The 27,533-nt window shown below is 40.1% G+C and overlaps 1 protein-coding gene across 1 annotated transcript; it reads right to left on the reverse strand.

The window, feature by feature from the left end:
* Positions 1–25,970, reverse strand: SERPINE3 (serpin family E member 3). The gene is made up of 8 exons (XM_077823961.1): positions 25,712–25,970; positions 18,248–18,481; positions 16,149–16,346; positions 14,261–14,459; positions 12,909–13,009; positions 7,570–7,656; positions 1,537–1,620; positions 1–44 (listed from the first exon to the last, which is right to left on the reverse strand). Exons 1-8 carry the CDS (start codon positions 25,968–25,970, stop codon positions 1–3), a joined length of 1,206 nt encoding a protein of 401 aa, XP_077680087.1.
* Positions 25,971–27,533: the final 1,563 nt, after the last annotated feature.

Consider the following 27,533-nt stretch of genomic DNA (forward strand, 5'->3'; position numbering starts at 1 on the left):
TTATTCTGAGGGATTTGTAACTCTTCCTATAAAGAGCACTGAACCTGTGAATTAAAATAAACATTTCATTAAAATTGCACACTCAAACACTCATGGCCTAACTTGCAAAAAGTGTATACATGTAATTGTGCACCTAATTTTTACATGCAACTTGTTGGTTAACTGTCAGATGTTCACATACATGCAAATACTGGTTTTGTGGGTCCAATTGCAGTAACTCTTGCATTTTTAAAAGTTTGTGAAACCAGTTAAGGGCCAGATTAATTTGTTAATTTGCACATTAGATTCAGTTGCTTATTAAAGGGTTGGCAGCTGAACAAGAAGCTTCCTTATCTAGTATGATTAAATCTTGGCCAAAATGAAAATGGCTTTGAACTTGACCAAATAGTAATGGGTCAGATTAATTCCTATGTATATGTACTAGAGTTACAGCAGAGATGGATTTGGCCCATTGGGTTACTGCCTCATTAGATTCATAATTCATCTATGCTTTAAATCACTTAAGATATCATCGCATTTCAGTTTATCAGCTTGTCTTTTTTTCTCTAGACAGATCTGTTCTGAAGTTGAATTTCAGAGAAGACGGTGGTGCTCTTAACTGTACCATAATTGGGTCAAGGGCTATATTTTCTGAAGTCTTTGGAAAGTGCCTAGCACATTGCAGAATATAAATATGAGGGGAGAGTTTCTGGGCTTTTGTTCTGTAGTGAGGCCTAACTTGCAGGTGGTAGGAGTTTGGAGCTTGCTGCCTCCCAAATGGATAATAAACCAAATATTAAACATCAGTATTTTTAATAGTAGCTTTATTTACTCTTTTCCCCTCCCCAAAGAAGACAGACTTCTACCAAAAACAAACGTACATTTTTACACTTTTTTATGATAAATAGAAGAAAAAAATGTGATTTGCAATACTATATGACTGTTTCTGATGCTATTCTGATTAGAATGCTGTCTGTGGTTTCTTTCTTGCTCTACTTGATTTCTCTAAATTTGTATTTTACAGTCCAATTTTCATCCTATTAAGTGCATAGTTGAGTATAGTAAGTTTTATTTTTTTTTGTTCAATTTGCTCACTAAAGATGCTTTTAATACTTACAAGTGGCAACTTTCTTGCTTGTCTCGGCAAGACACAAAGCAGTGGCAGGACAGATTAGGCCCCATGCCTTTCCAGATCAGGAGATGCTTAGATTTGAGTCATAGAGGCAGGACAGGGGAGGAGAAACTTGTACTGCCCCTGCATGTGCTTTACCTTTCCATTCTTTGGATAAATGGATGTTAGTCCCCAGGACCATCAGAGTGCCTTTGGTTACTAAATTTATGCCGAAGAACAGTCTAACTGAATTCCCATGATTGTCAATTTTTCTGCTTCCACTGTTTGTAGTTGAAAATTTATTCTACAGATTGTTTTTAAAGGAGTTTTATGGAAATTGAAGTCATTTTAGAGAATAGCTCCTTATTTATTTATGGGACACACTCATAAGATTTTTTTACTGTTAGGTGAGTGACTCCTATACTGAACAAATGAATTATGTGTACCTGTATTGGCGTGCCTTAGGAAAAAGATGAAAGGTCTGTCTGCTTTGAAAACAGGAGTTCGAGATCTTTTTAGTAGCACCATAGCTGCCATGCAAGAGAGAGAACATTCACGTGTCAGTTTCAGTTTTGCCTTTTCTTCTATAGAGCACCCTCAAAAAACTCAGGTTTTTACTACCCTAACCATCAAATTATTCATCTGCCCTTACTGTGATAAAAATAAATGTAATGTTTAATTAACCAGCAGAAAAAAATCACCCCAGGTGAACAAGCAAGTAAAAGTTTGCAAGGATGAATTACACAGGTAATGTAGTGCTGTCTACTCACTGAGTAATTACTCCTGCTTGCCTTTGAGTTTTAAGACTCACCACTGATATTTTTTTGTTGCTAGTACTAACACCCGGTCAAGACACTATTGCACCACTTGCCCTGTTCATAACCATGTGTGCATAGAGATAGAGTTTACGGTAAGTTGACAAATGATGCAAATTCTCCCCTTTTTGCAGATGGGAAACACAGGCACACAGAGATGAAGTGATCTGCCCAAGATCACACTGGAAGCTTATGGCAGACCCCTCTGAATTGAACCCTAGTCTCCTGAATCCCAGTGCAGTCCCTGAACTATAAGACTGCTTCCACTCTGCAGTTATTTTGTTACTATCTATTTAACTTACATTTTTAAAGTTATAAAAATCCTGTTTAAATATAATTGATACGGCTGTCAATTAATCGCAGTTAACTCACACGATTAATGAAAAAATTAATCACGATTAATCGCACTGTTAATAGAATACCAACTGAAATTTATTAAATATTTTTGGATGTTTTTCTACATTTTCAAATATACAGTACTCACTTTATTTTTATTACAAATATATTCACTGTAAAAATTAAAAAAGAAATAGTATTTTTCAATTCACCTCATACACGTAGTGCAATATCTTTATTGTGAAAGTGTAACTTACAAATGTAGATTTTTTTTGTTACATAACTGCACTCCAAAAAAAAAAAAAAAAAATTTAGAGCCTACAAGTCCACTCAGGTCCTACTTCTTATTCTGCCAATCACTAAAACAAACAAGTTTGTTTACATTTACGGGAGATACTGCTGCCTGCTTCTATTTACAATGTCACATGAAAGTGAGAACAGGTGTTCACATGGCACTTTTATAACCGACGTTGCAAGGTATTTACGTTCCAGATATTCTAAACATTTGTATGTCCCTTCATGCTTCAGCCACCATTCCAGAGGACATGCTTTCATTCTGATGATGCTTGTTAAAAAAATAATGCATTAATTAAATTTGTGACTGAACTCCTTGAGGGAGAATTGCATGTCTCCTGTTCTGTTTTACCCACTTTCGGCCATAAATTTCATGTTATAGCAGTCTCGGATAATGACCCAGAACATGTTCGTTTTAATAACGCTGTCACTGCAGATTTGACAAAATGCAAAGAAGGTACTAATGTGAGATTTCTAAAAATAGCTACAGCACTTGACCCAAGGTTTAAGAATCTGAAGTGCCGTCCAAAATCTGAGCGGGATGAGGTGTGGAGCATGCTTTCAGAAGTCTTAAAAGAGCAACACTCAGATGGGGAAACTACAGAACCCAAAACACCAAAAAAGAAAACCTGCTTGTGGCATCTGACTGAGATGATGAAAATGAACATGCGTTGGTCCGCTCTGCTTTGGATTGTTATTGAGCAGAACCCATCATCAGCATGGACACATGTCCTCTGGAATGGTGTTGAAGCATGAAGGGACATATGAATTTTTAGCACATCTGGCATGTAACTATCTTGCGTCACTGGCTACAACAGTGCCATGTGAAAGCCTGTTCTCACTTTCAGGTGACATTGCAAACAAGAAGCAGGCAGCATTATCTCCTGCAAATTGTAACCGAACTTGTTTGTTTGAGTGATTGGCTGAAGTAGGACTGAGTGGACTTGTAGGCTCTAAATTAGGGGTGGGCAAACTACAGCCCAGGGGCCGTAAGCAGCCCTTCAGACATTTTAATCCGACCCTTGAGCTCCTGCTGGCGAGTGGGGTTGGGGGCTTGCCCAGTCCACATGTGTCATGGCTCCGCGTAGCTCCCAGAAGCAGGGGCATGTCCCCACTCTGGCTCCTATGCGTAGGGGGGGCAGCCAGGGGGCTCTGCATGCTGCCCCTGCCCCAAGCACCACCCCACAGCTCGCATTGGCTGGGAACTACGGCCAATGGGAGCTGCAGGGGTGGCGCCTGTAGACGGGGCAACGTGCAGAGCTACATGGCTGTGCCTCTGCCTAGGAGCCAGAGTGGGGACATGGCGCTGCTTCCAGGAGCTGCTTCAGGTAAGCGCCACCTGGAGCCTACACCCTTGATCCCCTTCTGTCCCCCAAGTCCCTGCTCCAGCCCTTATCCCCCTCCTGCCCTCCTAACCCCTTGGTCCCAGCTTGGAGCACGCTCCTGCACCCCCAACTCCTCAGCCCCACCCCAGAGCCCACACCCCTCAGCCAGAGCCCACACTTCCCCCTCATACCCTAACCCCCTGTCCCATCCCAGAGTCCCCTCCTGCACCCTGAACTCCTCATTTCCGGCCCCACCACAGAGCCTGCCCCCAGCCGGAGTTCAGACCCCTAACCCCCAATTTTGTGAGCATTCATGGCTCACCATACAATTTCCATACCCAGATGTGGTTCTCAGGCTAAAAAGTTTGCTCACCCCTGCTCTAAAGTTTTACATTGTTTTATTTTTGAATGGAGCTATTTTTTTGTACATAATTCTACACTTCTTTCAACTTTCATGATAAAGAGATTGCACTACAGTACTGTACTTGAAATGGGGGAATTGAAAAATACTATTTCTTTTGGTTTTTTTACAGTGCAAATATTTGTAATAAAAATAAATATAAAGTGAGCACTGTGCACTTTGTTCTGTTTCTGTTGTAATTGAAATCAATATATTTGAAAATGTAGAAAACTCCCCAAAATATTTAAATAAATGGTATCCTATTATTAACAGCCTGATTAATTGTGATCAATTTTTTTAATCGCTTGAGAGCCCTAATAATTTCCCAAATACATTTCTAGGTAGCTACGTAGTGTAATTAATACACTGACCAAAAATTAACGCATTTGTAGGCTTTTTAGGATAAAACCATTTGCCAAAAATAATTTTAATCCAAGATATATATTAAAAATATGTAACAAATCTAGTTTGATTAGAATGATTTCCTTCTGTCTCCCAATCTAATTATTTCCAAATTTTTCTTTTCAATAAAATGTATGACTAGATTTTCCAGGTTTTTAAGTAACCAAATCTTGTACAATTGCATGTAGCTATAAACATGTTAAAACCAGCCGTGACTGCTCTAGCAGTGGAGTACAGGAGGAAGAGAAGAGAACACCTTGGTGGCTAAAGAGAAAGTTAACCAGGTAGAAGACAGAGTGATAGAAAAGAACAGTGGCAAAAACACTATCAAGCTGACCACATTTGGGATTGGAGAGAGAGTGTGTGTGTAGAGGAAAGCAGATGGCACTACCCTGAATATGTGCAGTGCTAAGCTGACAAATATTCTGGTCCTGGCCCTATTGCTCTCTTTGCAGCCTCCACATTTGAAAAATCAAATGCACAACTACAACATGGGGAATAATTGGGTAGGTAATTGTACTGCTGAACAGGATCTGAGGGTTATAATTCATGACAAATTGGATGAGAGTCAGCAATGTTATGCAGCTGCAGAAAAGGCTAATATTCTGGTGCGTAGTAACTGGAATGTTGTATGTAAGATATAAGAAGTAATTGGCACTGGTGAGGCCTTAACTGGAGTACTGCATCCCATTCTAGGCACCGCACTTGAGGCTATATGTGGGCAAACGGCAGAGAGTCGAGGAGAGCAACAAAAATGGTAAAAGATTTAGAAAATGTGACTTTTGAAGATAAGTTTAAAAAAGGGGGGGGCACATGTAGTCTTGAGAAAAGACTGAGGGGGACCTGATAAATCTTCAAGTATGTTAAGGGCTGTTATTAAGAGGACAATGATCAGTTGTTCTCCATGTTCACTGAATGTAGGATAAAAAGTAATGGACTTAATCTGCAGTAAAGGAGATTTAGGTTAGATATTAGGAAATACTTTCTAACTTTAAGGGTAGTTAAACCCTGGAATAAGCTTCCAAAGGAGGTTTTGGACTCGCCATCATTAGAGGTTTTAAAAATCCAGGCTGGCCAAGTTCCTGTCAAGGGATGGTGTAAGTATACCTGGTCGTGCCACAGTGCAGGGGGGTGAATTTGATGACTTCTTGAGGTCCCTCCAGCCCTACATTTCTAGGATTCTATGACAGATTACCTTCCTATTTTTCCAGCCTTTCCTGAACCCAATCTCTATTTCTGAAAAGCAGTTCTTTTCAGTGGGCTGCCTCCTGCTGAAATTAATGGGACTGCCGTCATTGACTTCAGTGGGACTAGGACTGGGTGCTATTTCTGCTGATTGCGGTTATACTTAGTCTTTGATATGTAAACGTTATAAGATGACTTGAATCTTCTATAGAGGATTTTATTGGAAACATTACAGGTGTGTTAGTTTACCAATAAGGATGAGAATTTAAGTCAAGGAACTCAAAATCTTTTTCTCCACAGCAAAGTTAATTATATAGTGTGCATACAGACACTAGCATCAAGGTAATCCTACTACAGACCTATTGAGCCAGATCCTTAAGTGTGGTTGAGCAATGCTTAGCACTAGACACAAGGGGCGTAGACTGGAAACACATGTCTTAAAGCAGCCTTTATGCTCCCCTCATTTCCATAGCAGCTGGGGACCAAATTAGTCCCTCCACAAGATGAAGCACCTTCAGAGTATTCTAGCCCAGGATTAAAAAGCTGCAGCATGTTCCAGGTATTCTACCAACACATCCCCTGAGTTGGGATAGACAGCAGCGAGTGGCATAGACATGAATGTGCCATCTCTATGCCACCTGGATATTCCCATATGCAAGGAGAATCCCCAGATGCCGTGGTAGGGCTTTTGTGGCAAAAAGAGGATGGAGCAGGAATTGAGGACAATTAACTTTTGAATCTCACTATTTTAAAATTTTTGATATTCAGATAATAATGTATGGTTTTCTATTTACATGTCAATAGTTTTTCATATTTATGTCTTACAAAAAAAAAGCCATTAATTTAAACCACAATCTTTGCTGGAAGGTGGGATTTTGCATAGAAAACATTTTCCTTTTAATGTAAAATTCCATCTGCCCCCAGAAACTGTTGCACATGGGAAATGCGACTGACTCCAAATCAAATGAGAAACTAAATCTGCAAAGCGTGCACAAAGATGAAACTTCAAATCCTTAACTTTAACATTATTGTTGTATTTTCCTCAAAACACTGGCTCTATAAGCCAAACGTGGAAGGTCAGTTGCCAAGGGCATCATCTCAGAAAAATTGGGAGAGGGTGACAATGTTGTACCAGCACATGGAACAGTATACATGATTATATTACATCCTGCAAAGTTGCGGGGAGGGTGGGGAGTGGAAGGCCTAATGGAATCTATCCACCTATTAAAAATAGGGGTGGAGGAGGCACTAACGGTCCTCCTTGCCCCACAGCAAATGACGCCTGTGTCAATTGTCTTTCAGTACAGTTACTTGAGCATAATAGAAGGTTTGAATTAAAAAAAGATGTTTTTAGGTGCTGGTAGTTCTTCAACGCTTGCTAATCTGAAAAATAGATAGTTTGAGGAAAACAAAACCATCCCCTGTTGCCAGACTAAACTTGAAAAGGAAAATGTTTTAAAGTTCTGAGCAACTGCAAATAGGAGGTAGAATGGAAATGGTTTCTTAAATGTGGGCCTGATTCATCAAAGCACATAGGGGTATTTTTATCTTTGGAGTTAATGGGGCTTCAATAAAGCACATTCTTGTGTGCCTTGCTGAATAGGGATGGGTTTAAGCATGTGTAAATTCCTTGTTATAATTAAAGGCCCTGATTTAACATTTGTTACTGCTATGATATGGCTCAGATGCAGAATATTACTGAAGTTTGTATGTCTGATTTACCTGTAGCTCCTGATGCTTTCGCTCCTTCTTCTGTCACTTCAATCTTTGCTCTATGAATAGCTTCTGAAATGTAAAGCCCGCCTTGCTCTAACAAACCAACCAAAAGTAAGTATTAAGTTATTTGTTTCATTGTAAAATCAACACAACCCAGTTTAAAAAAAAATTGAGACACTTTTATCTTATACTGCTTCTCATTCCCATAGTATCTGAACTCCTAAAATCCTACAGATACCAGGTTAGGTAGGACAGTTTTTGTTTGAATTATTAAATTCAGAGATGAATTTAGACCAGTTACTTAATTCCTCTTGCCTAGGTCTGATGGGATGTATTGGCTATTAAAGAGAGAACAGATAATGCATTTTATCTTAACCAAAAATGATGTCTGTAAATAGAATTTTCAAAACAATTTCTGAATAATGATCAAAATAAACACCTCTCCATTCCGGTCAAAACCCTTTAACCTATGTAGTTCATTGGTGACTTCTTAGGGCATTAATAATTTACAGAATGACTGCAGTTACAATTTTTAATATGCTTTTACCAGCACTATGTTCACAGTGCGATCAGTTTGTGAAGTTACTAATTGCAGGTATTGTTTCTAATGCTGCTAGACAAACAGCAGCACACATCAGAATGTTTCCAACAAATGGCACTTATTTCTGTTGCTCTCTACCAAAAATGAATGCTGGTTGTAAACCACTGCAATCCCTCCTTTAATCTTTTCTCCAGTTTAATTTTAATTATTGTAAACTATATACAAAATGCCATTAACTAAAAAAAGTTCAATTACTTTGTAAAATTAGCCCAATTTTTATGGAATGGTTAGTTTTCCAAGTATTTTACTGTAATAATGTAAAGTAATAACCTGCTGACTACAACCTACATAGTAGGTACAGCCTTTCCTTTTGTCTCAGATGTCTTTCACCAAACTCTTCCCTCCATGATGTTAAAATACATTTTCTTAAAAAAGATGGTGGAGAAACTTTCACACATGGTGGGATTGGGTTTTACTCTGCTTGTCTGTTTACAGTGTAAATGTGTTGAAGGTAGGTGGTCTGGAGGAATGAGCATGGGCTTGGGCATTGGAAGAATGTGACTTCTAATCCTGACTCTGTCACTGTGTAGCATTGGGCAAGTCATTTTGTGGGCCTGTGCCTCTGTCTCCCCATCTGCACAGTGGGGATAGTATGACTTACCTTACAAAGGGGGTTTGGGGGTTAATCAGTTGTTAATATTTTGCTATATAAATACTAAGTAAAGCAATCACTTGTCATTTGGGAGGCAGTGGTATAGTGGTTAGCGAGAACAGGCCACAGAAGCATAACATCTGGGTTCTGTTCCCCTGCCTATCGCTGGCTTGCTGTGTGACCTTAGACAAGTCACTTGACTTTCCTCATGCCTCCATTTTCCCCATATGTGAAACGGCAATAATAATGTTTTCCCAGCTTTTTGAGGCATGGTTTGAAGTTCTTCTATATAACACTACTACCAATATAAATGATCTACAGTAGAACCTCAGAGTTACAAACACCTCGGGAAAGGAGCTTGTTCATCACTCTGAAATGTTTCTAACTCTAAAGAAAACATTATTGTTCTTCCAGAAGTTTACAACTGAACATTGACTTAATACAGCTTTGAAATGTTACTGTGCAGAAGAAAAATGCTGCTTTCCCTTTTATTTTTTGAGTACTTTACATTTAACACAATACTGTACTGTACATGCTTTTATTTTTTGGTCTCTGCTGCTGCCTGATTGCCTACTTCCGGTTCCAAATGAGGTGTGTGGTTGACTGCTCAGTTCGTAACTCTGGTGTTCAGAACCCTGAGGTTCTACTGTATTTATTACTGTTTGAAACACATTCTTCATACTCAAAGACAAGTTATTGGCTCAGTGCCAGAGTAATGAGGTGAATTTATATGGCCTGTGATACACAGAAGGTTAGACTAAATAATCTAATGGTCTCTCCTGGGTTTACAATCTGTGAACGTTATTAAAGGTGAATTGATCCATATAGTGTTTTTCAGCAGCCTCACCAGTATTACAAACGCTGAATAGCTGATAAAGCCTGTATCTCCACAGACAGCTCATTGATTGGACAGTTCTAAACGTTTGTGGTTGTCAAAACCTGAAAGTGCAATAGCTATAAAAAGATTATATCCTTATTTAACTTAAGTATAGGTCAAGTAACACATGACCATAGGGCAGAAGTTCCACATAAAACTCTAGGTCTGGTTAGGGCTGTGCTGCAATTCTGTTGCTGTATCATCTGCACCAAGCTATTTTACCATGTATAAATAAGCACATCAAAATTGATTTAAAACCAAATAGAACCAAAATATGTCTCTGTACAACAATTAAGAGAGAACATCTGCAGGAAAATTTCATTGTCATGATTGCTAAAGAATTTTTTTTTCACTTTAGTAGCAACTACGGAGGAGAACCTAGTCTAAAAGTTATCTGCCTACCTTATAGAGAACTAACTGCTAGTAAGAACATCAGAAAGCTAGTAAGAATAGAAGACTGATTTCTGTCCCCCTGTCTGCCAATGGTATGCTGTGTGACCTTGAACAACTCACTTAACCTTTCTTGTATCATTCACACAGAGAACTTTTTGACATCTAGTATTAGCTGAAAGATGCAACCAACCTACTATTGTCTGGTCCTCAATTTTAAGAATGTTTTTTTAAAGTTATTGGGCCAAATCCTGTCAGTGTGTAAATCTGGAGTAACTCCAGAGATGTGTAATGAATGGAGTTTCCACAAAGTTATACTGATATAACAGATCTGAATCTGGCCCCTGTTCTCTGAATAATCATTTTGCGTATGTGCAAGGTAACGGGAATCAGGCCCACTGTTTTCCTAGAGAGGAACTGCACTGCAATGCATCTTAAAAGCATGGGATGAAGTTTAAAGAATAAGATAGCATTCAGTCTGTTTGCTTCCTTCCTGTTCTTTCATCTTCATGTACCCACCATGTAGACAGCACCTGGTTAAAACTTCAGAGAGGAACCATCCAGAGACTCCAGCTGGCAGGAGCAGGAACAGCCACTGCAGGGACCTTCAGACATTCGCCAAACTTTCTACAGGTTTGACTGGACTTTCTCTGCCCAGTGCTCAATGGCTGTTTGCTCTAATCCTCCTCCTACCCATCCCTCACTTCACGCCTGCCCCTCTTACTCCTTTCTCTCCTGCCCTATCCCCTTCATCTACCTTCCCTTCAAAGTACCCTTTCCCTTCACTTTTCTTTCCACTTAGCTTATCCCTTCCTAACTAACCCTCTTCTCCCTCCCCACCAAAAAACAGTGGAACTAAGTACTGTTTTTGACAATCACATTGTTCACTCTGCTTGTATATTCTACCCGCTCCCCCACCCTGTGTCTATCTTGCCCAGTTAGACTTTAAGGTCTTCAGGGCATGGACACTGCTACTCAGTGTTTATACAGCATCTGGCACAATAGGCCCCATTCTTGGTCAGTCCTTAGGCAATACTGTAATAAACATGATTAATAACACTGAATTAAATGCTGAGTTCTATTGGTAAGTGACCAACCAGTGGTTTGATTGTTCTTTCACTAATTCTAGTAATCAGTAAGATTTCTCGGTATGAATGGCAACTACCGAGTGTATTGGGAACAACGAACTAATGTTGGGTCAACTAAGCGATCCAAAGAAACTCCCACAAAAACATGTTGAGCAGGAAGAATCACTGGTAAAACAAAATAGAACTCTGAGAAAAGTGACACTTTGTAAGATTGCTGAGGATAGTTCTATAAAACCCCAACAGTAGCTCCCCCATTCAATATTTATTATTATGGGTAATAGTCATGTGCACTGCTTTTCTCCTTTGTGCCTGAGCCTGTGGGTCAACTCAGAATTATACCAGAGAGGTGGGGAGTGGGGGGAAGGGAAGGACAGGGAAAATAAAAGGAGTACTTGTGGCACCTTAGAGACTAACAAACTTATTTGAGCATAAGCTTTTGTGAGCTACAGCTCACTTCATCGGATGCATTTGCATCCGATGAAGTGAGCTGTGGCTCATGAAAGCTTATGCTCAAATAAACTCTGTTAGTCTCTAAGGTGCCACAAGTACTCCTTTTCTTTTTGCGAATACAGATTAACACGGCTGCTACTCTGAAACCAGGGAAAATAGACACCCTTAAATAATAGGTAAAATTTGAGAAGAAGTGCCACTCAAATTTGTCTTAATCAAAAAGCACAATGGGAATAAGTCATAAACAGTACAGAAGAAGCTCCCCAGTATGCTTTGATCCATTGTATTTCATCCTCCTTAAGCGCTCATCCTATCTAAATAGCTGTTGTACATATTTATAATGTGAACCATCAGTGAATTTTAGTCAGCATATTAACACCTCATTTCTAATTAACAAGGCATTCTGTGCAATCAGTGATCATATTATAATGAACACATACTCCAATTTAATAGGGGGTAGAAAACAAAATCTTTGCCCTGAGCTTTGTCCCATGGGAGAAGCAAACTTCCATCAGGAACATCCTCTAAAGCATTTTCCACTGTACCAGAAGATGTTCTTTTGGCTATGCCTCCATTTAATGACAATCACACACTGACGAGAATCATATTAGAAAGGCTGAGAGTCTCACCATAAAATCTCCATTTGAGAGTCTTTGAATGCAAGTGTCCAAATTGGAATTGTTTACCTTGCTGGAAGTGATATGTGTTAGTCAAAGCACATGGACAGTTACAGAGTCTTTTAATATTAAATCAGGATAAAACTTTCTAGTGAGTAGAATAACATCAGGTTTTTTGAGACATGGTAGTTAGTCAGTTTCTATCTTAACAACATGTGGTCATGGGATATTGTGGGCTGGGTAGTATGATGTTGATTGTTGGCTTGCGGAACAGAAACAAAGGGAGATTACAGGCATGTGTAAAGGTTGTTTGCGTGACGTCGGGACTCAGAATAAAGAGGCCTGTGGTTGTTACACCAATGTCACTGACTATGGAATGGCTATTTAGAACCAGTAATAAATGCTTGATCTGCAGTGATCCTTGTAGACTTCAGCCGGCACCTAAGCAAACACATTCCAGCAGTGTTCTGTCTCACTGGCTTTAATCTCTAAAAATCTTTCCCCACCACCAAATTTTGCTTAACCTAAAATGCAGTAGTTTGAAAGAAATTTCAATTCTACAGTAGTTAAATAGAATCTGGATTGTGTTTTTAATTTTCTTGGAGCCAGAAGTAATTAATTAATTAATACAGAAGGATCGGCTCTCTAGAATCAGTCAAACAAATATCGTAAACATCTACAATACATCTATACACTGAGTGATCATTTCCTATATAGGGAATAATCTTACCTGAAATACCTTTAAAATCAGCCTCAGTTGGATCAAACATGTCTGTAATTCCCAAGGCAGGTAAAACCATTTTTAAGTCAAAGTGACTTTGAATTCTGAATCTAAAATGAACACAGTAGATTTCATTTAAATATATATGTGAATTTTGCATTTGCCCCCATTTGTGCTTTCTTTTTTAAAAAATTGTCATAAATTTGGTTGTAGGTAGGAATGCATCTGCAAAACATCAGCTGGGAAAAAGAACATTAATGCACAAAATATTTTTCAGTGTTTCATTAGCATGGGGAATGTATTTCTGGAGGTATGTAATAAAGTTTTTCTGTGCTGATTGATGTGCTAAGTACATCCAGGAAACGCCCTCCCTCTTTTGCACCCAGATGGTACATCCTATCATTCTATTTGTTTGAAAAATGCTGTGGGGTCATGTGCAAATTTTGGCAATAGTGAAGGGCTGGAGTGATGGAGAGTGTGCACTTGCCCTGTACACAGAAGAAATGCAGTGATTGGTGAGAGTTGCTGGAGCTCCATTTAATATTGCTAATATTAAAAATACATTGTAAAGTACGTTAAAATATTTAAACAACTCTTTTTAGAAGTTTTCTTTACGAAGCAAAAAAGCAAGAATGGGCACAAATAATTTTCTTCCCTTTGTACATTTTTAAAGCATTATTGTACCCCAAATAAACTTCTTACATATAAATAGGACTTGTAGAATCAAATTCAGGTTGTTTTTTAAATAATGGTTCAGTTATAGTACATAACAGCTGTTCTCAAACTACCCAAAGTGGTTTGCAAACCCTTTTTAATGAGGTCACCAGGGCTGGTGTTAGGCTTGCTGGGGCTTAGGGGCGAAGCCCAAAGGACTTCAGCCCTGGGTGGTGGGGCTCAGGTTAGAGGCATCCCGTCTGGGGCTGAAGCCCTGGGGCTTCGGCTTTGGTCTCCCCACCCAGGGTGGAGGGGCGCAGGCTTTGGCTTTGCCCCTCCTACTCCCACCCAGGGGAGCAGGCTCGGGCGGGCTCAGGCTTCGGTCCCCCCTCCTGGGGTTATGTAGTAATTTTTGTTGTCAGAAGGGGGTCGTGGAACAATGAAGTTTGAGAACCCCTGGTCTATAAGATACGTATAGTATTTGGCATTCCCGAGACCACCTCTCCTGGCTAAAGAAGGGAGAGAGGGTGCTTTGCTTTGCTGATCATGTGATCAGGAGACTAGAGTTGAAAGTGTCCTACTAAAAGGACAGGTGTCCTATATGTCATTGGTTATGCCAACAATGACGTACACAACACAACTCTGACAATAAAAGATATGTATGGTTAGAGGATGGCCAGGCCCTCGAGAAGGAGAGTGTCACTTACCTAGGTAGAAAAATATCCATCTTCATTCTCTTTAAGCTGTTGGCCCAAACAGCGATGATTTTAGCTGAGAGGTGTGACTCAATCTGGGACAGAGATGTCGTCCTGTCACTGGGAAGCACCACAAACATACTGACTCTCTCCCCCAGATAAGGCAACTCTGCTACACTGAAACGCTCCAGCGATGTGGTATGGAACTGACCTACAGGTTTGAAAACATAATCCTTGGCATCACTCAAGGGAAAAAGCAGTTCTGAGGAACTTTAGGTAGCTCAAGGCACTAGTACGAGGATACAGAGCCTTTCACCACTAAGTCACTGGCTTGAATGTGGACCAGGTAGTTAATAAATGAAGGTCACTGGCTCATGTGAACTGAGTTAATGGTCTTAATTCACTTCCGAGCAGACAAGTGTCCACATCACACATTTGCTAACACAAAGAGCGATAACTGACATCCTTTGTGGCTGTCTCAGTGGCCCAGCCCAGTGAAGCATGTGATTTAGCTGTCTGCTCATGGTACTCCCTTTGGGTCAGAGCTGAGGAACTTGGATGAGAATGGGTGAGTTTACAATGTGACTAGTCTTATGACAGCTCTTTCTGAATACATAGATGACTTCATTCTCCAGCTCTTTCAATGTAGCACTTTTCAGCAGAACTACACTTACTAGGAAAAAAGAAAAAGCAGTTCCTGTTTGACTCATTGAGAAGTACTTTGCCCAATACTCTCATCCATGCACCCAAATCAATAGCACAGGTTAAGCTGCTTTCAAGAAGCGCACAGCTTTATTGAACTACAAAGCATTTAGAAGCTGTCAAATTCAGACAAAAATCTTTAAACCTATAACCTCAAAAGAGGATACAACTTAATGGACCTTCAAATGAATAATTGGTTAGGGAACAGGGTACAGCATCCATTAATTTAGGTGTCATTAATATTAACTAGTTGCTGGCTGCGTCACAAATGCATATAAAACTTTTTGCAGTGTAACATCACAGCCCTGCTAAACTCCCTTTAAAGAGGCAGTGTTCCAATGGAATAATGGCATGTCCAAGAACAACTCCTGCAGTGCTCAACACAGAGAAGGAGTTAGATATAGCAGCTGATGCTTTAAGAGTAGAGGTGTTTGGGGTTTTTTGACTCAATGATCATCAGTTTTATTTGCAGTCTCTCAAATACTGGTGTGAAACTATAATGTCTATATAAGTAATTGGCTGCATATCATTACAAAATGTCAGTAAGGTTTAGTTGGTAGTGCTCATTAGTTCTGAAAATCATGGGTTCTAGGACAGCGGTAGGATTTAGATTCTGACCCAGTGTAGCCTTGGCAATATGCACAAGAGAGGGTGCTGCACTGTTAATGACACTTTTCTATCCATGAGATGTTAAAATATCAACTCTCCTTTCTGTCGTCCTCAAACGACTCTCCAGGCGAAGAGATCCCACACTTTTCAGATTGAGCAGGGAAAAATCCCAGTGTTTTGCTCAACATTCTGTCTCTCAATGGGAGTCCAATCCTGCTCCCACTGAAGTCATCAGGAGTTTTGCCATTTACTTCAGCGAGGGCAGGTCTGAGATCTAAAACAAGATCTCATGTTCAAGCCTGTGCTACTGTAGGGCATTACTCGCTCCTGCTTTCACCTTCAATCATTGTTAAACTACAGTATCTACCTCAGGTGAAGTTTGGATAGAAGCATAACACACACAGGTTTTATAAGTCAGAGAAAAGGTCTATTTCTGAGCTATTATATTTTGGCGTTTTTCCAAAGCGCTCTCCTCCATGTTTGTGCAGTATCTAGCACATTGTAGGCAGTGCTGGAAGTAAATAAATTTAAAATGTATGTAGTTTACAATATTGTTTCATATGTCAGACATAGCATGAAAAGTAGTTACCATAATTGACCTCAGCCGTGTGGTACATTGTGGGCACTTTCAGGGTGATGCCCTCTGCAGTGGTAAAAGGCAAGGACTGAGTATCTGTGAAAGAGAATTTCTTTTGCCACATGCTTTTGAAGTACATGGTGCTCACCACAGCCATCTGGGTAAGTGGTGAACCAGCTGTATCCAGATGTATGCAGTCTACTTCTCCACCTGCATAAGAAAAGGAGAAGACGAATTATATTTTCTCTCTCTTTCTCTCTCTCTCTGTCTCACACACACACACACGTTGCAGAGGGAATCCTGCATATCTCTTTCTCTCTCTCGTTTTTTAAGTGACATACATAGGGCCAAATTATCAGATTTCTTTTTAACTCTTCTGAACCCTTTTATCCTGATGTGCTACAAAAGTGGCCAAGTCACAGAGGTGAGCATTCTACCTCCAACACATTGGGTCAGGCTGACATCAGTTTCATACTTTTGTTCATATTTGAGCTCAGAAAATTAGTATATCCCTTACTTTTTCTTGGCATTCACTACATTCAACATTAGTTATACACATACATGTTTTTAAAGAGATGAAAGTATGTCAATCATTGGCTTACTCTGGTATGGCAAATGCTCTCTTACTCAACAAGTTTCATAGTTAAAACACTGTTGCTATCTTTACTTTCTATGTTAGAAAGTATATTTAAAGTAAGTCTTCTGCTCTACTTAGAAGAAGATGAAATGATTGCCACATTTGGGGTCAGGAAGGAATTTTCTCCCGGGTCAGACTGGCAGAGACATAGGAGGTTTTTCACCTTCGTCTGCAGCTTGGGGCATGGGTCACTTGCTGGTTTGAACTAGAATAAATGTTGGAGTCTGTGTAACCTGAAATCTTTAAGTCAAGATTTGAGGACTTCAGTACCTCAGCCACAGGTTATAGGTCTATTACAGGGGTGGTAGGTGAGATTCTGTGTCCTGCAATGTGCAGGAGGTCAGACTAGATGGTCATGGTGGTCCCTTCTGACCTTAAAATCTCTAAGAAGGGTAAATGTTCAGAGTCTTAAATGACTGCATAACTGCTTCTAGCAGTAATGGAAAAAGTGTGACTAAATCTATGTGCAAGAAGTTGAACGTGAAATTATGCCCAGAGAGTCTGGTAGTATCAATGATAGAAAACAGGCCTTGGGCAGGTTATGTCCCCTTTGCCATGAAATAAAGGCTCTAGTGTGAAGTTTTCTAACTGATCATGCCATTTTATTCACCTCCCTACCATGAAAGCCATTGGCAGTGTCAAAAAATATAGGAAAATTTTATCAAAGTGTGAGCTGACATTGTCAACAATGTTTCCTGGAGCAATCAATTTCTGTCATAAAGTCCAATTATAGTTCTGTTGAGGAAGATAGAGGAGACTTTTCAAGAGCAGCTAGTATCAATTTCAACATGCATGTTTAAAATCACATTAGTTACCTGCTAATCAAGTTGATGGCCAAATTCATCCCTAGTATAACTCATGCAAAATCAGTGGCATGAACCAGTGATTAATTTGGCCCAGTAATTCTAATGGCTTACAGTATATTTTTCATTAAGATTGGATTTAGTTTCATTAAACTTCCTGGTCATGTAAAGGAATAAAGTTCACTAATTTCATCTTCTGTTTTCACTGTACAAACGAATGGGTCAATACTGTAAACACCTACTACTGAATTTACTGGAAGTATTCACTGTGGTGAATACTACAGTCCATGATAGCTGGGAGAATTTGGTTCTAGCTAATTGTTCTTAGAACATCCCTGCTATGTCGATGATATTATTCCCATTTTACAAAGCAAGGGACTAAGGCAGACTGGTTAAGGGCTTGATCCTGTAATCCTTTATTTAGGTACCTAGAATTACTGCAGTCTTGCCCAAGGTTATGCTGTGAGGCAGTATTGGAGTTGTGATTAGAGCACAGGCGTTCCTGGTTCCCAGTCTTGTGTTCAAGACTGCTAAACTATGCCTTTCTGTATAGAGCATAGTACTAAACGTTATTACGTTTGGTTAAATGCTAGAGTGCTAACTGCTGGTATCTGTATAGTTTTTATTATTACAGCTGGGGCCTACATAATCATCTCTATTAGTTATTTTACCTTCAGTGTTACTGGTAACCCATTCATTTATCTGTGCAGCAGTGCTGTTAGGCTCACTGAAGTTGATTTTTTGGAGACTGCTGTTTGCCCAGAGTGCAGTATGCTCAATGAAGTCAGGAGACAGGTGAACTCCAGCTTGCACAAATAGGGCACACGCCAACTGAACCACAGGGCCTTGGCTAGAGTTGGTCACTTCTTCATATCCGGTATGCAAGAAGTCCTGCACTTTTGGTTCTGCCAGACAGGAGAAAAATCAATGCTGTAATTCTCATGTTGAACTTAACAATAGCAAAAATGAAGTGTTAATGATAATTCATTGCCAAGAAAATTGTCAGCACTTAACAAATAGCAACGGACCTATGTTATTGCAACAGCACTTAACATAAAGCTGATTGGGCCCTCTGGATGCTACAAGGACGTAAAATAATTCAAAATTCAAGTATGTGAAACTGTTAGTGAGGCGGAGACTATTGCCTAGGGATACCCTGCAATACGTTGTATATACCAAGAGCTTTTTGTAGCAAAAACACAGATGACATTAATAGAAAGAACAAAGGTCCACCAATGTTAGCTCCTCCCTTGCTGCAATCACAGGAAAATGACTGTTTGGACATGATCACTTAATTCTAATGGATGGACACTGCTCCAGAGGAAAGTGAAGAAAGCCTAAGAGGTACCTTCCAATATGCCCTGGTGGAAAAATTCCTTCCTAAGTTAAATTTGGCTATTTCCATTCTGTGCATGTGAGCAAGAATCACTGTAGCTACAGATCTAATCTCTGTATACCTGCAGGTGCCATGGCTGTTCAGGTAACTGCCCATCTTTTTCACAGGAAGTTGAAGAGAATTCAAAACACTGATTAAATTCAGAGAAAATAAGCCTCTCTGTGTATTTAACCCAAGCTCTGTAGCGTTACTACTTGCAGCTGTAGGATAGACATTACCTTAGAAATTGCTATACTGTTGCTACACTAAGTAGTTGACCTTACATCACAGTCTATCTGACTTTTCTATTTGCTCTTGTTTTAAAAAAAATACTCCTCTTCTTCGGGGGCCTCTGTGCATCCCCACTTATATCTTCTGCTGCTGCAAGAGTTGAGCTGCCGGACTGTATAACACAGCTGTAGCCGCTTGGGGGAGGAGAGGAGGGGAAATGCAGTAGTACTTGTGCTAGCATGACATCTTTGTCTCCATCTGTATAAGACCCTGCATCCCCTGTCCATCTCAGTTCCTTCTCTGCTGCCAGAGACCTAAACAGAACTCTCCCTTTTTATTGTTAGTTCTTCCGTCAGCCCTTTTGGCCACAGCTTTGCACTGGGAGCTCACGTTCAGTGGTTTATCCACCACAACCCACAATTCTTTTTCAGAGCCTCATATACTGTAAGGCCAGAAGGGACCATGGTGATCATCTAATCTGACTTCCTGCACATTGCAGGCCACAGAACCTCATCTACCCACTCCTGTGATAGACCCCTAACCTGTGGCTGAGTTACTGAAGTCCTCAAATCATGATTTAAAGATTTCAAGTTACAGAGAATCCACCATTTACACTAGTTTAAACTTGCAGATGACCTGTGCCCCATGCGTCAGAGGAAGGCGAAAACTTCACTGGGTCTCTCCCGTTCTGACCTGGGGGAAAATTCTTTCCTGACCCCAAGTATGACTATCAGAGCCTGGGCATGTGGACAAGACCCACCAGCCAGACACCTGGGAAAGAATTCTTTGGAGTAGCTCAGAGCCCTACCCATCTAGTGTCCCATCGCCAGCCATTGGAAATATTTGCCAATAGCAGTCACAGATTGGCTACATGCCATTGTAGGCAGTCTCATCATACCATTCCCTCCATAAACTTATCAAGCTCAGTCTTGAAGCCAGTTTGTTTTTTTGCCCCCACTGCTCCCCTTGGAAGGCTGTTGCAGAGCTTCATTCTTCCGGTATTTGGAAATCATTATCTAATTTCAAGCCTAAACGTGTTAGATCCATTTATTCTTGTGTCAACATTGGCGCTTAATTTAAATAACTCCTCTCTCCCCCCCTGGTATTTATTCCTCTGATGTATTTATAGAGTGTCACTGCTTTCGAGGATGGAGGCCCCCACCTTGTAAGCACAGCTGACAGTCTTTGCAGATATATGCATTTACATTTAGCTATATTAAAACTTACATTGTTTGCTTGTGCCCTTCTTACCAAGTAAGCCAGATTCCTCTGTATCGGTGTTCTGTCCTCCCCCAATTTTTGTGTAATTGCAAACTTTATCAACGCAAACTTTGTTTTCTTCCACATCATTGATAAAAATATCAAATAATGTAGGGCCAAGAATCAATCTCTGTGGGGCCCCCAATGGTAACACATCTGCTCAGTGATGATTCCCTGATTACATTTACATTTTGAGACTTAGTAGTTAGCCAGGTTTTAATCCATTTAATATGTGCCATGTTAATTTTATATTATTGTAGTCTTTTAATAAAAATGTCATGCAGTACCATGTCAAATGCCTTACTCTAAATATGTATCAGCCAAACTTACTATCTCTTCAAAAATTATGTCACTAGTTTGACAAAATATATTTTCCATAAACCCATTCTGATTGGCATTAATTATATTACCCTCCTTTTGTTCTTTATTAATCAAGTCCCATAGCTGCTGCTCCATTATCTAGCCTGGGATGGATGTTCACAGCGAGTTCAAGCAGTACTGTTGTAGTCCAGAAAGAGTGCCACCTTGAAGTTTAGACTAACATGGACACAGTTTATGTGCTGAGCCAAAAGTAAAGGGTTAATCCCGTCCTGGGTGGGAGTCCCTGCAATTTTAGAGTTTCTCTTGCATTTATAATCACAAGGTCTAGCAGTAGCTTCCCTGAAGGATCATTTAGCAGTGATTTCTTCCTGTCATAATTTTGTTAGACACAAACCTTTATTCTCTCACTCCAGTCTCCATGATTTGTAAGGGAATGGCTAATGCCTTTCCTACTACTAGAGGGCCTTCCCAATCCTGGGACTTGAACTTAGTCTTAATGATATTGATGGGTCCACCCTAAAAGTCCCTGTCCCAAACCTCCTTAGAATACCTGTTTATCAAAATGGTATTTTTCAAAGCCATTACCTCTGCTAGGAGGGTTAGCAAGCCCAGTACCTTAATAGCCTCAACTCTACACAGTAGTACCCAAAGAAAAGGTCATTTTGAGACCTCGCCTCAGCTTTATGCCTGAGATGTTCTCAGATTTTCACCTGTTGCAGTATGTTTCCCTCCTCCTTTTCTTCCCCAGACAAGTGGAAGAACCATGCTCACCCAGAGGAGTCTTAGATGCCAAAAGATATTTATACTTAACAGCACAGGTCTCTGTCTGCATCTATCTCTACTATTACCTGTGTGGGACTAAGCCCTTTGGAAGATCAGACAGATTATTTGTTGCCTATGGGGAGAGGTATAAGGAGGAGCCTATTAGTAACAAGCTCTTTCCCACTTGATTAAGAGATATATTGAAGGTTGTTACTACTTAGCCAGAAAACCAGTATCTCTTGGCTTAAAGACAAACTCTACTAGGGCCACAGTTGCTGCTGTAGCTTTTCTGAGCTAGGTTCCTATTGTAGAGATTTACAAAGCAGCTACATGTAATTCTGACACACTTTCACTAAGCACTATTTGTTGGACTTGGCATCCCGCGGCAATGCTTGTTTTAGTAAGGCAGTGCTGCAGTCTGCTTTTTCCTTGAACCCCTTGCCTGCTGTCCTCTGATGGTGGCACCACTTGCTAAACCCCCATTCATGGGAATTCAGAGGCTCTCAAAGAAGAAAGTTAGTAACTGCTGCTCTTTAAGAGTTGCCTCTGTGCAGTCATACTACCAACTCACCCTCCCCCTTGTCTCAGCGTTCTTTGTATTTCCGGACTCTGCAGGCTAGGGAGAAGAAACTAAGGCTGTCGCGGAGGTGCACTTCCTTTTATAGATGGAGCCGATGATGTCATCCTAATAGGAGCACGCTACTGCACCACCAGTGGACATGGCTTTATTGTACAGTTCTGGAGCTCGACACTAGAGGCCCTAGAGACCATAAATGTGAAGGCATAGAGGCAACTCTTGAAGAACAACAGTTATCAATAAGTAACCCTTCTTTTATACATTCTTGGTTTTGGTTTGGTCATCATGAAGTTTTTTGAAGTTTTAAAATCCAATAATGCTTTGCATCTAAATTAATCTAAAAGCACCATGTAAGAATTAGGGTGGTGTTAGTAGCATTAAAATACAATCCACTAAGATTCATTTGATCTGCAAGAGGAATGCTGGGGGAGGGAAAACTCTGGAGCTTCCCCTTCTGGAATTTTCTCTAAATCATTCTGTTGAGGGGACGCACACACATGCCTGATGCCCTTAAATCTCTGATTTTGGGGCTGTGCTGGAAGCACAGCACTGGCATTAAAGAACCCCTTTGCCTCTACATTGGCTCTGGGGCTTCCTGCTCTCCCCTCAAATGGAGACCTGGTGCCAATGCTTCCTATGTCCGCAGCTGTTTCCAGAATCCCTTCTGAAAGGGGGAGGGTGTCCACTGCAACATGGAGCAGGCCTTGGGCTGCACTGATTTCTCCATGGAGTTAAGGGTGGATGATGTTGTTCCCAACCTTCCCCTGCCCCATACAACAGCCCAACACCCTGTGGAGTGTCCTCTGTGGAGTCAGGGGTAGAGGAGAAGGATGCTGTGGAAATGGTACTACCCAGCCTACCCCGTATAAAGAAAAGAAGAGATGCTGGGAGACAAGCTTCCCCTTGGGCTGAACACAAAAAATCAACTTGCATAAACCTAAAATACACTTAGCAGGACCCTGTCACATCCAATTTGACTTTATACAGAGATTTTGCTTAAATTTATTTTTACAGAATCTAAAACCACTGGAAATGTGTCAATGAAATTCTCTGTTAACGAATTCTAATTGAAGCTGGTTTTTATTTTGTAAATGGATTAACATCCCCCTGAAGTGTTTGCAACTTAAACACAGCAGCACTTTGCTAGTGCAGGAGAACTGGGATAGTGATTGGCTTGAATTAACTACAAACAAAAATGAATATTACTAGCTTTTTTACCACTTTTCAAAGGGGGAGAAATCCAAACAGGAAATAAATGGGGAAAAATGGGGAAAAGCAAAGTAGATTTTTCAAAATATTCCTCTGGTTTTAATTATCAGAGGTGGTGTTTATTATTATTATTTCATTGTGTTATAGCAGTGCTAGAGACCCAATGGAAATAAGGGCCCCATTGTGCTAGGTACTACTACAAACACATAATAAACAATCCCTGTCTCAAAGAGCTTCAATCTAATTGGACAAGACAGAGAGTGGGAGGGGAAACACAAGCACAGAGAGCTGAAGTGACTTGCCACAGATCACACAGGAAGTTAGTAGCAGAATCAGGAATAGAACCTAATTGTCCTGATTGCCAAACCTATGTCCAGTGAACAGGAGCCTTCTGCATCTCAGTTAGGACATTTTAAGTATATGGGGCCAGATTCTCAGATTCCAAATTGGCCAGTTTACATCACCTGAGAATCCAATCCATGATTTTTAACCTAATTGTGTCCCTTTAATAACCTGCATGAAGACTAATACAGCTTAGTGTTAAAACTTAGCTCTGTTACTCTTTAAGGGAAAAATATTGAACTCCTTGAACAGATGTCAAGAAGATTCAGATTTTTTTAGGTGTAAAGTGCCTTTCTCATGTGTTTTGCATTAGTATGCTAATGTTTGGCAAGCTCCTACGTGGATGTAAGAACTCAAAGATGGTAAAATAAGAAGCAGATGTTATATGAGATGCAGTATCCTCCGCTTGTAACCTTAGTAACACCAACAATCTTAGCTAACCAAAGTTCTGAATTTTTACTTGTAGGCTAGTTTAAAACTGCTTTCAAATATTTTATTTGATGTTTATTATTCAGACAGACATATCTTTAGACATTATTTTGCTCAAACAGCCCGTGCTAGAGCAGATATTAGGAAAGCTGCAGAACATTAAAAGAGGTTAGTAAAGCCAGGGAAAGTTGATTCTCTCTAAAGAATGATTGAACTTTCAATGGATACTGATGGCTATCAGTGTAGTTTTTGCCAGATTGGTGCATTTTTGTACCACATCACTCATTATAGTTAAAGGCAGAGCTACAAAAATGTTAGCCGCAAAGTATAATAGAGGAATGCAATTTTCTATCTGCTATGTATGTCAGTGAGTTGGTTTTACTCATCTCAAGGAAAACATTTATTTGATCTATTTCTGCTGGATTTAGCCAAACATGCCATTTGGGGAAAACGGTTTTCTTTCTTTCTGGAAGTTCATTGTTGCTGCAGATGGGTCATTGTTGCCATTCTCATTTATTTTCACATTAAACACAAGTAAGTTTACATGAAGTCAGAAACCTATGTGGTTTGTGATGCGTACAACTAAAACGGTGAAAAAATGCCAGCCTTTTCTCAGGGATATTCCGTTTTGTTAATATTATCCACAGCACGGAAGGAAGGAAGAAAAGCATTGAAACAAGTAATAGGTTTCACCAATAAGTGGAAAATCTCTTCAGTGCTGTTTGTCAATTTTTATATGGATGGGACTATTGCCTTAATTTCATTATCTAGTCCATTTTCTAAAGTTCTCTCAATAATTAAGTCCCTAAGAGGCAAGATGTATGGCAAAGAGCAAGGTATAATGCTTCCATAAATGAGAATTGGTTAAAAATTACTTTACTGAATTATAGCAAAATGGCATCATTGCAACTAATACCTTTGTTTGATAGGGTATTTGTGCTGTAGATAGTGTGTGTGACAACCAGAGAAAATATATAGTACATATAGGTTTTATCTGAATATAATAGCTGGGTTGAGCTGGAACGGTTACTTCTGAGTACCAGTGCTTCACAGAAAGGCAATAATAACTAAGTAAGGTTACAGAACACAACAGCAATCTCTATACATTTTAACTTTTGCCTTCGTTTGATGAAAATAAATGTCATGCTTAAGAATACTGATAGCTCTAAAGCTGGCCCAGTATGTATAAGCTACAAATTTTGAAGATGAGACATCTGTTTTCTATAACCAGTGCACAGATCATGAAAAATAGCTATGGATATATTGTGTCAGGTGGTAGGATTAATCTTTGGTTAAAATGGAAAGAAAATCCGGAGAATCCAACATTAGTTTAGCTGGAGTTACATGTTCCTTCCAGATCTTCATTTGTTTTGTTTTAAAGTGTAGTAGAAAGAGTGAGCACTGCTCAGAAAGAAGTAGGATGAATACATACATATCAGCTGGTTAAACAGTTCCTACAGTTCAATCAAATATGGGAAAACAATGCAGTATGAGCTCTTACAGATCTTGTTAATTAGAAGTTTAGCTCCATTGTGCAGTTGCTTTCTCCATAGGGAAGCTGTAGTGTGAATTTATGATATAATGCAAAGCAGTTATTGCTAAAAAATAATTTGTCAAAGTGCACATTACCGTGGATGTTGTATCCAAGAGCATTTTCCAGCTGCATAAGGGTGTTTCCTTGAGCTCCAAACTGCAGTAGCCCCAAAGAAATGGACACACTTGCTGGTGCAACTATCAGGTTAGTTCTGTTCTCTGGTTCTGCTAATCGCTGGTAGAGATTGATGTCAAATTCAGTTTTCAACTCCTTTAGCTCATCATAGAGCTCACAGCTTCCATTGGTTAAGAAGCAAGAGTACAGAACAAGCACAGTGAAGACAACGGGCAACATGAAAGCGAACTATGGAATATCTCCCACAGATAATTACACCTGTAATTAACAATATGAAGAGTCAGAAAATGATAGGGACGGATGACATGTGAACTATTGCTTTACATGCTTATAAAGCTGAGACTTACCATGGAAATAAATACTGGTAACAAACCTACCAAGGTACAGTCCAATTGGTGTCATGCATAAGGACAATATCTTTGGATACTGATGTGCTTTCACCAGCTAACAATTTCCAGTCTTCCTCAAGACCACAGCCAGTATAGCAGCTCTCATTTGATGGTTGATCATTACAATACATGTGACACAGATATGCACCCACAAAAAAATTATTCATGCTCCATAGTGTAAAAAGCAGCTGTCCAGCATATTAACTACCTGTTCAATTCTGATTTTGATTCCTTAATAAATATTAAGCTACAATTTTGACCCTTGAGTGCTTACAGGTTCTGTATCCATGGGCTGCTACATCCATAGTTAGGTACCTAAATAAAGGTGATCGATTTTCAAAGGTGCTGGACATCCATAGCACTGGTTGACTTCCATTGGGAGCGGCGGTACTGAGCACCAGGCTTGAGAATTTTGGCCTTAGCGTGCAAAAATCTGCAGCCAAGGCATCCCTCCTAACTACATCATAGAATACCTCCACTGCAAATGGGGTTGTATTTGCAAAAGAGTTCTGTGATTGCTGACAGAGTCACCGCTTTGGATTTTTATGTTGGGGGAAAATCATCTTTTTAATCAGGTCTGAGGTAGTATGAGATTAAAACTATTTAGAATGTTTCCTAAAAAAGCAATAAATAAAGCAACCCTCCAAATTGCTGAAATGAGACAGTAGTTTTCTACACACCATTTTAGATTCTGAATATTTTATACGAATGTGTATTTTTAAAAAAGTTACTCTTGCTTCAGTTTAGGATTTCACACAAATCTCCTTCTGTGCCCTTTGCTCTAGAGAGCACCTCCAACTCCTTATGTTTACTCACAGTTAGCTGTATTTAATTGCCTTGCCGTGTCCTGTGCCTCTGAGCTGGAGCTCTGTATGTACTTCTGTCCCCTTCTTTAATATGTGGTGGAGTAAGGTTTAAGTCATGGGACTGCATTTAAAGGAATAGTCAGTGATCGCAGTCTCTATCGGCGATGTCTGTACCACTCTGTCCAAATTCCTGTATGCTACAGACTCTAGGTAGAGCCAGGCAAAGAGGCATGTCACTGATCAGCAAATCCAAGGCAAGGAACAAAAAGGTACAGGAAAAGCTTTGTTATCTGGCATGTTGGGGGGGAATGGGGGGTGCCGGTTAGTCAAAAATTCCGATTAACTAAGAGTTATACTTACCAATGGAGGGAGGGAGTTTGAGTGTGGGAGGAGGCTCAGGCTGGGGGTTGGGGCGCAGGAGGGGATACAGGGTGCCGGATCCAGGCAGCACTCACCTCAGGCGGCTTACCGCAAGCGGCGATGTGTCACTGTTGCTCCTAAGCAGAGACGCAGCCAGGCGGCTCTGCTTGCTGCCTCCGCCTGCAGGCACCACCTCTGCAGCTCCTATGGTCTGTGGTTCCCAGCCA

Source organism: Eretmochelys imbricata, chromosome 1, assembly GCF_965152235.1.
Source record: "Eretmochelys imbricata isolate rEreImb1 chromosome 1, rEreImb1.hap1, whole genome shotgun sequence".
NCBI lineage: Eukaryota > Metazoa > Chordata > Testudines > Cheloniidae > Eretmochelys > Eretmochelys imbricata.

Excerpts from the sequence above, each read along its gene's own strand:
- SERPINE3 (XM_077823961.1), bottom strand. The coding sequence starts at position 25,970 with ATGTTGCCCGTTGTCTTCACTGTGCTTGTTCTGTACTCTTGCTTCTTA. Across the intron at positions 14,460-16,148 it reads CACGGCTGAGGTCAATTATG|GTCAGTTCCATACCACATCG; the intron begins GTAACTACTTTT and ends TCAAACCTGTAG. Across the intron at positions 1,621-7,569 it reads GAAAGCATCAGGAGCTACAG|CTATGGTGCTACTAAAAAGA; the intron begins GTAAATCAGACA and ends CTTGCATGGCAG.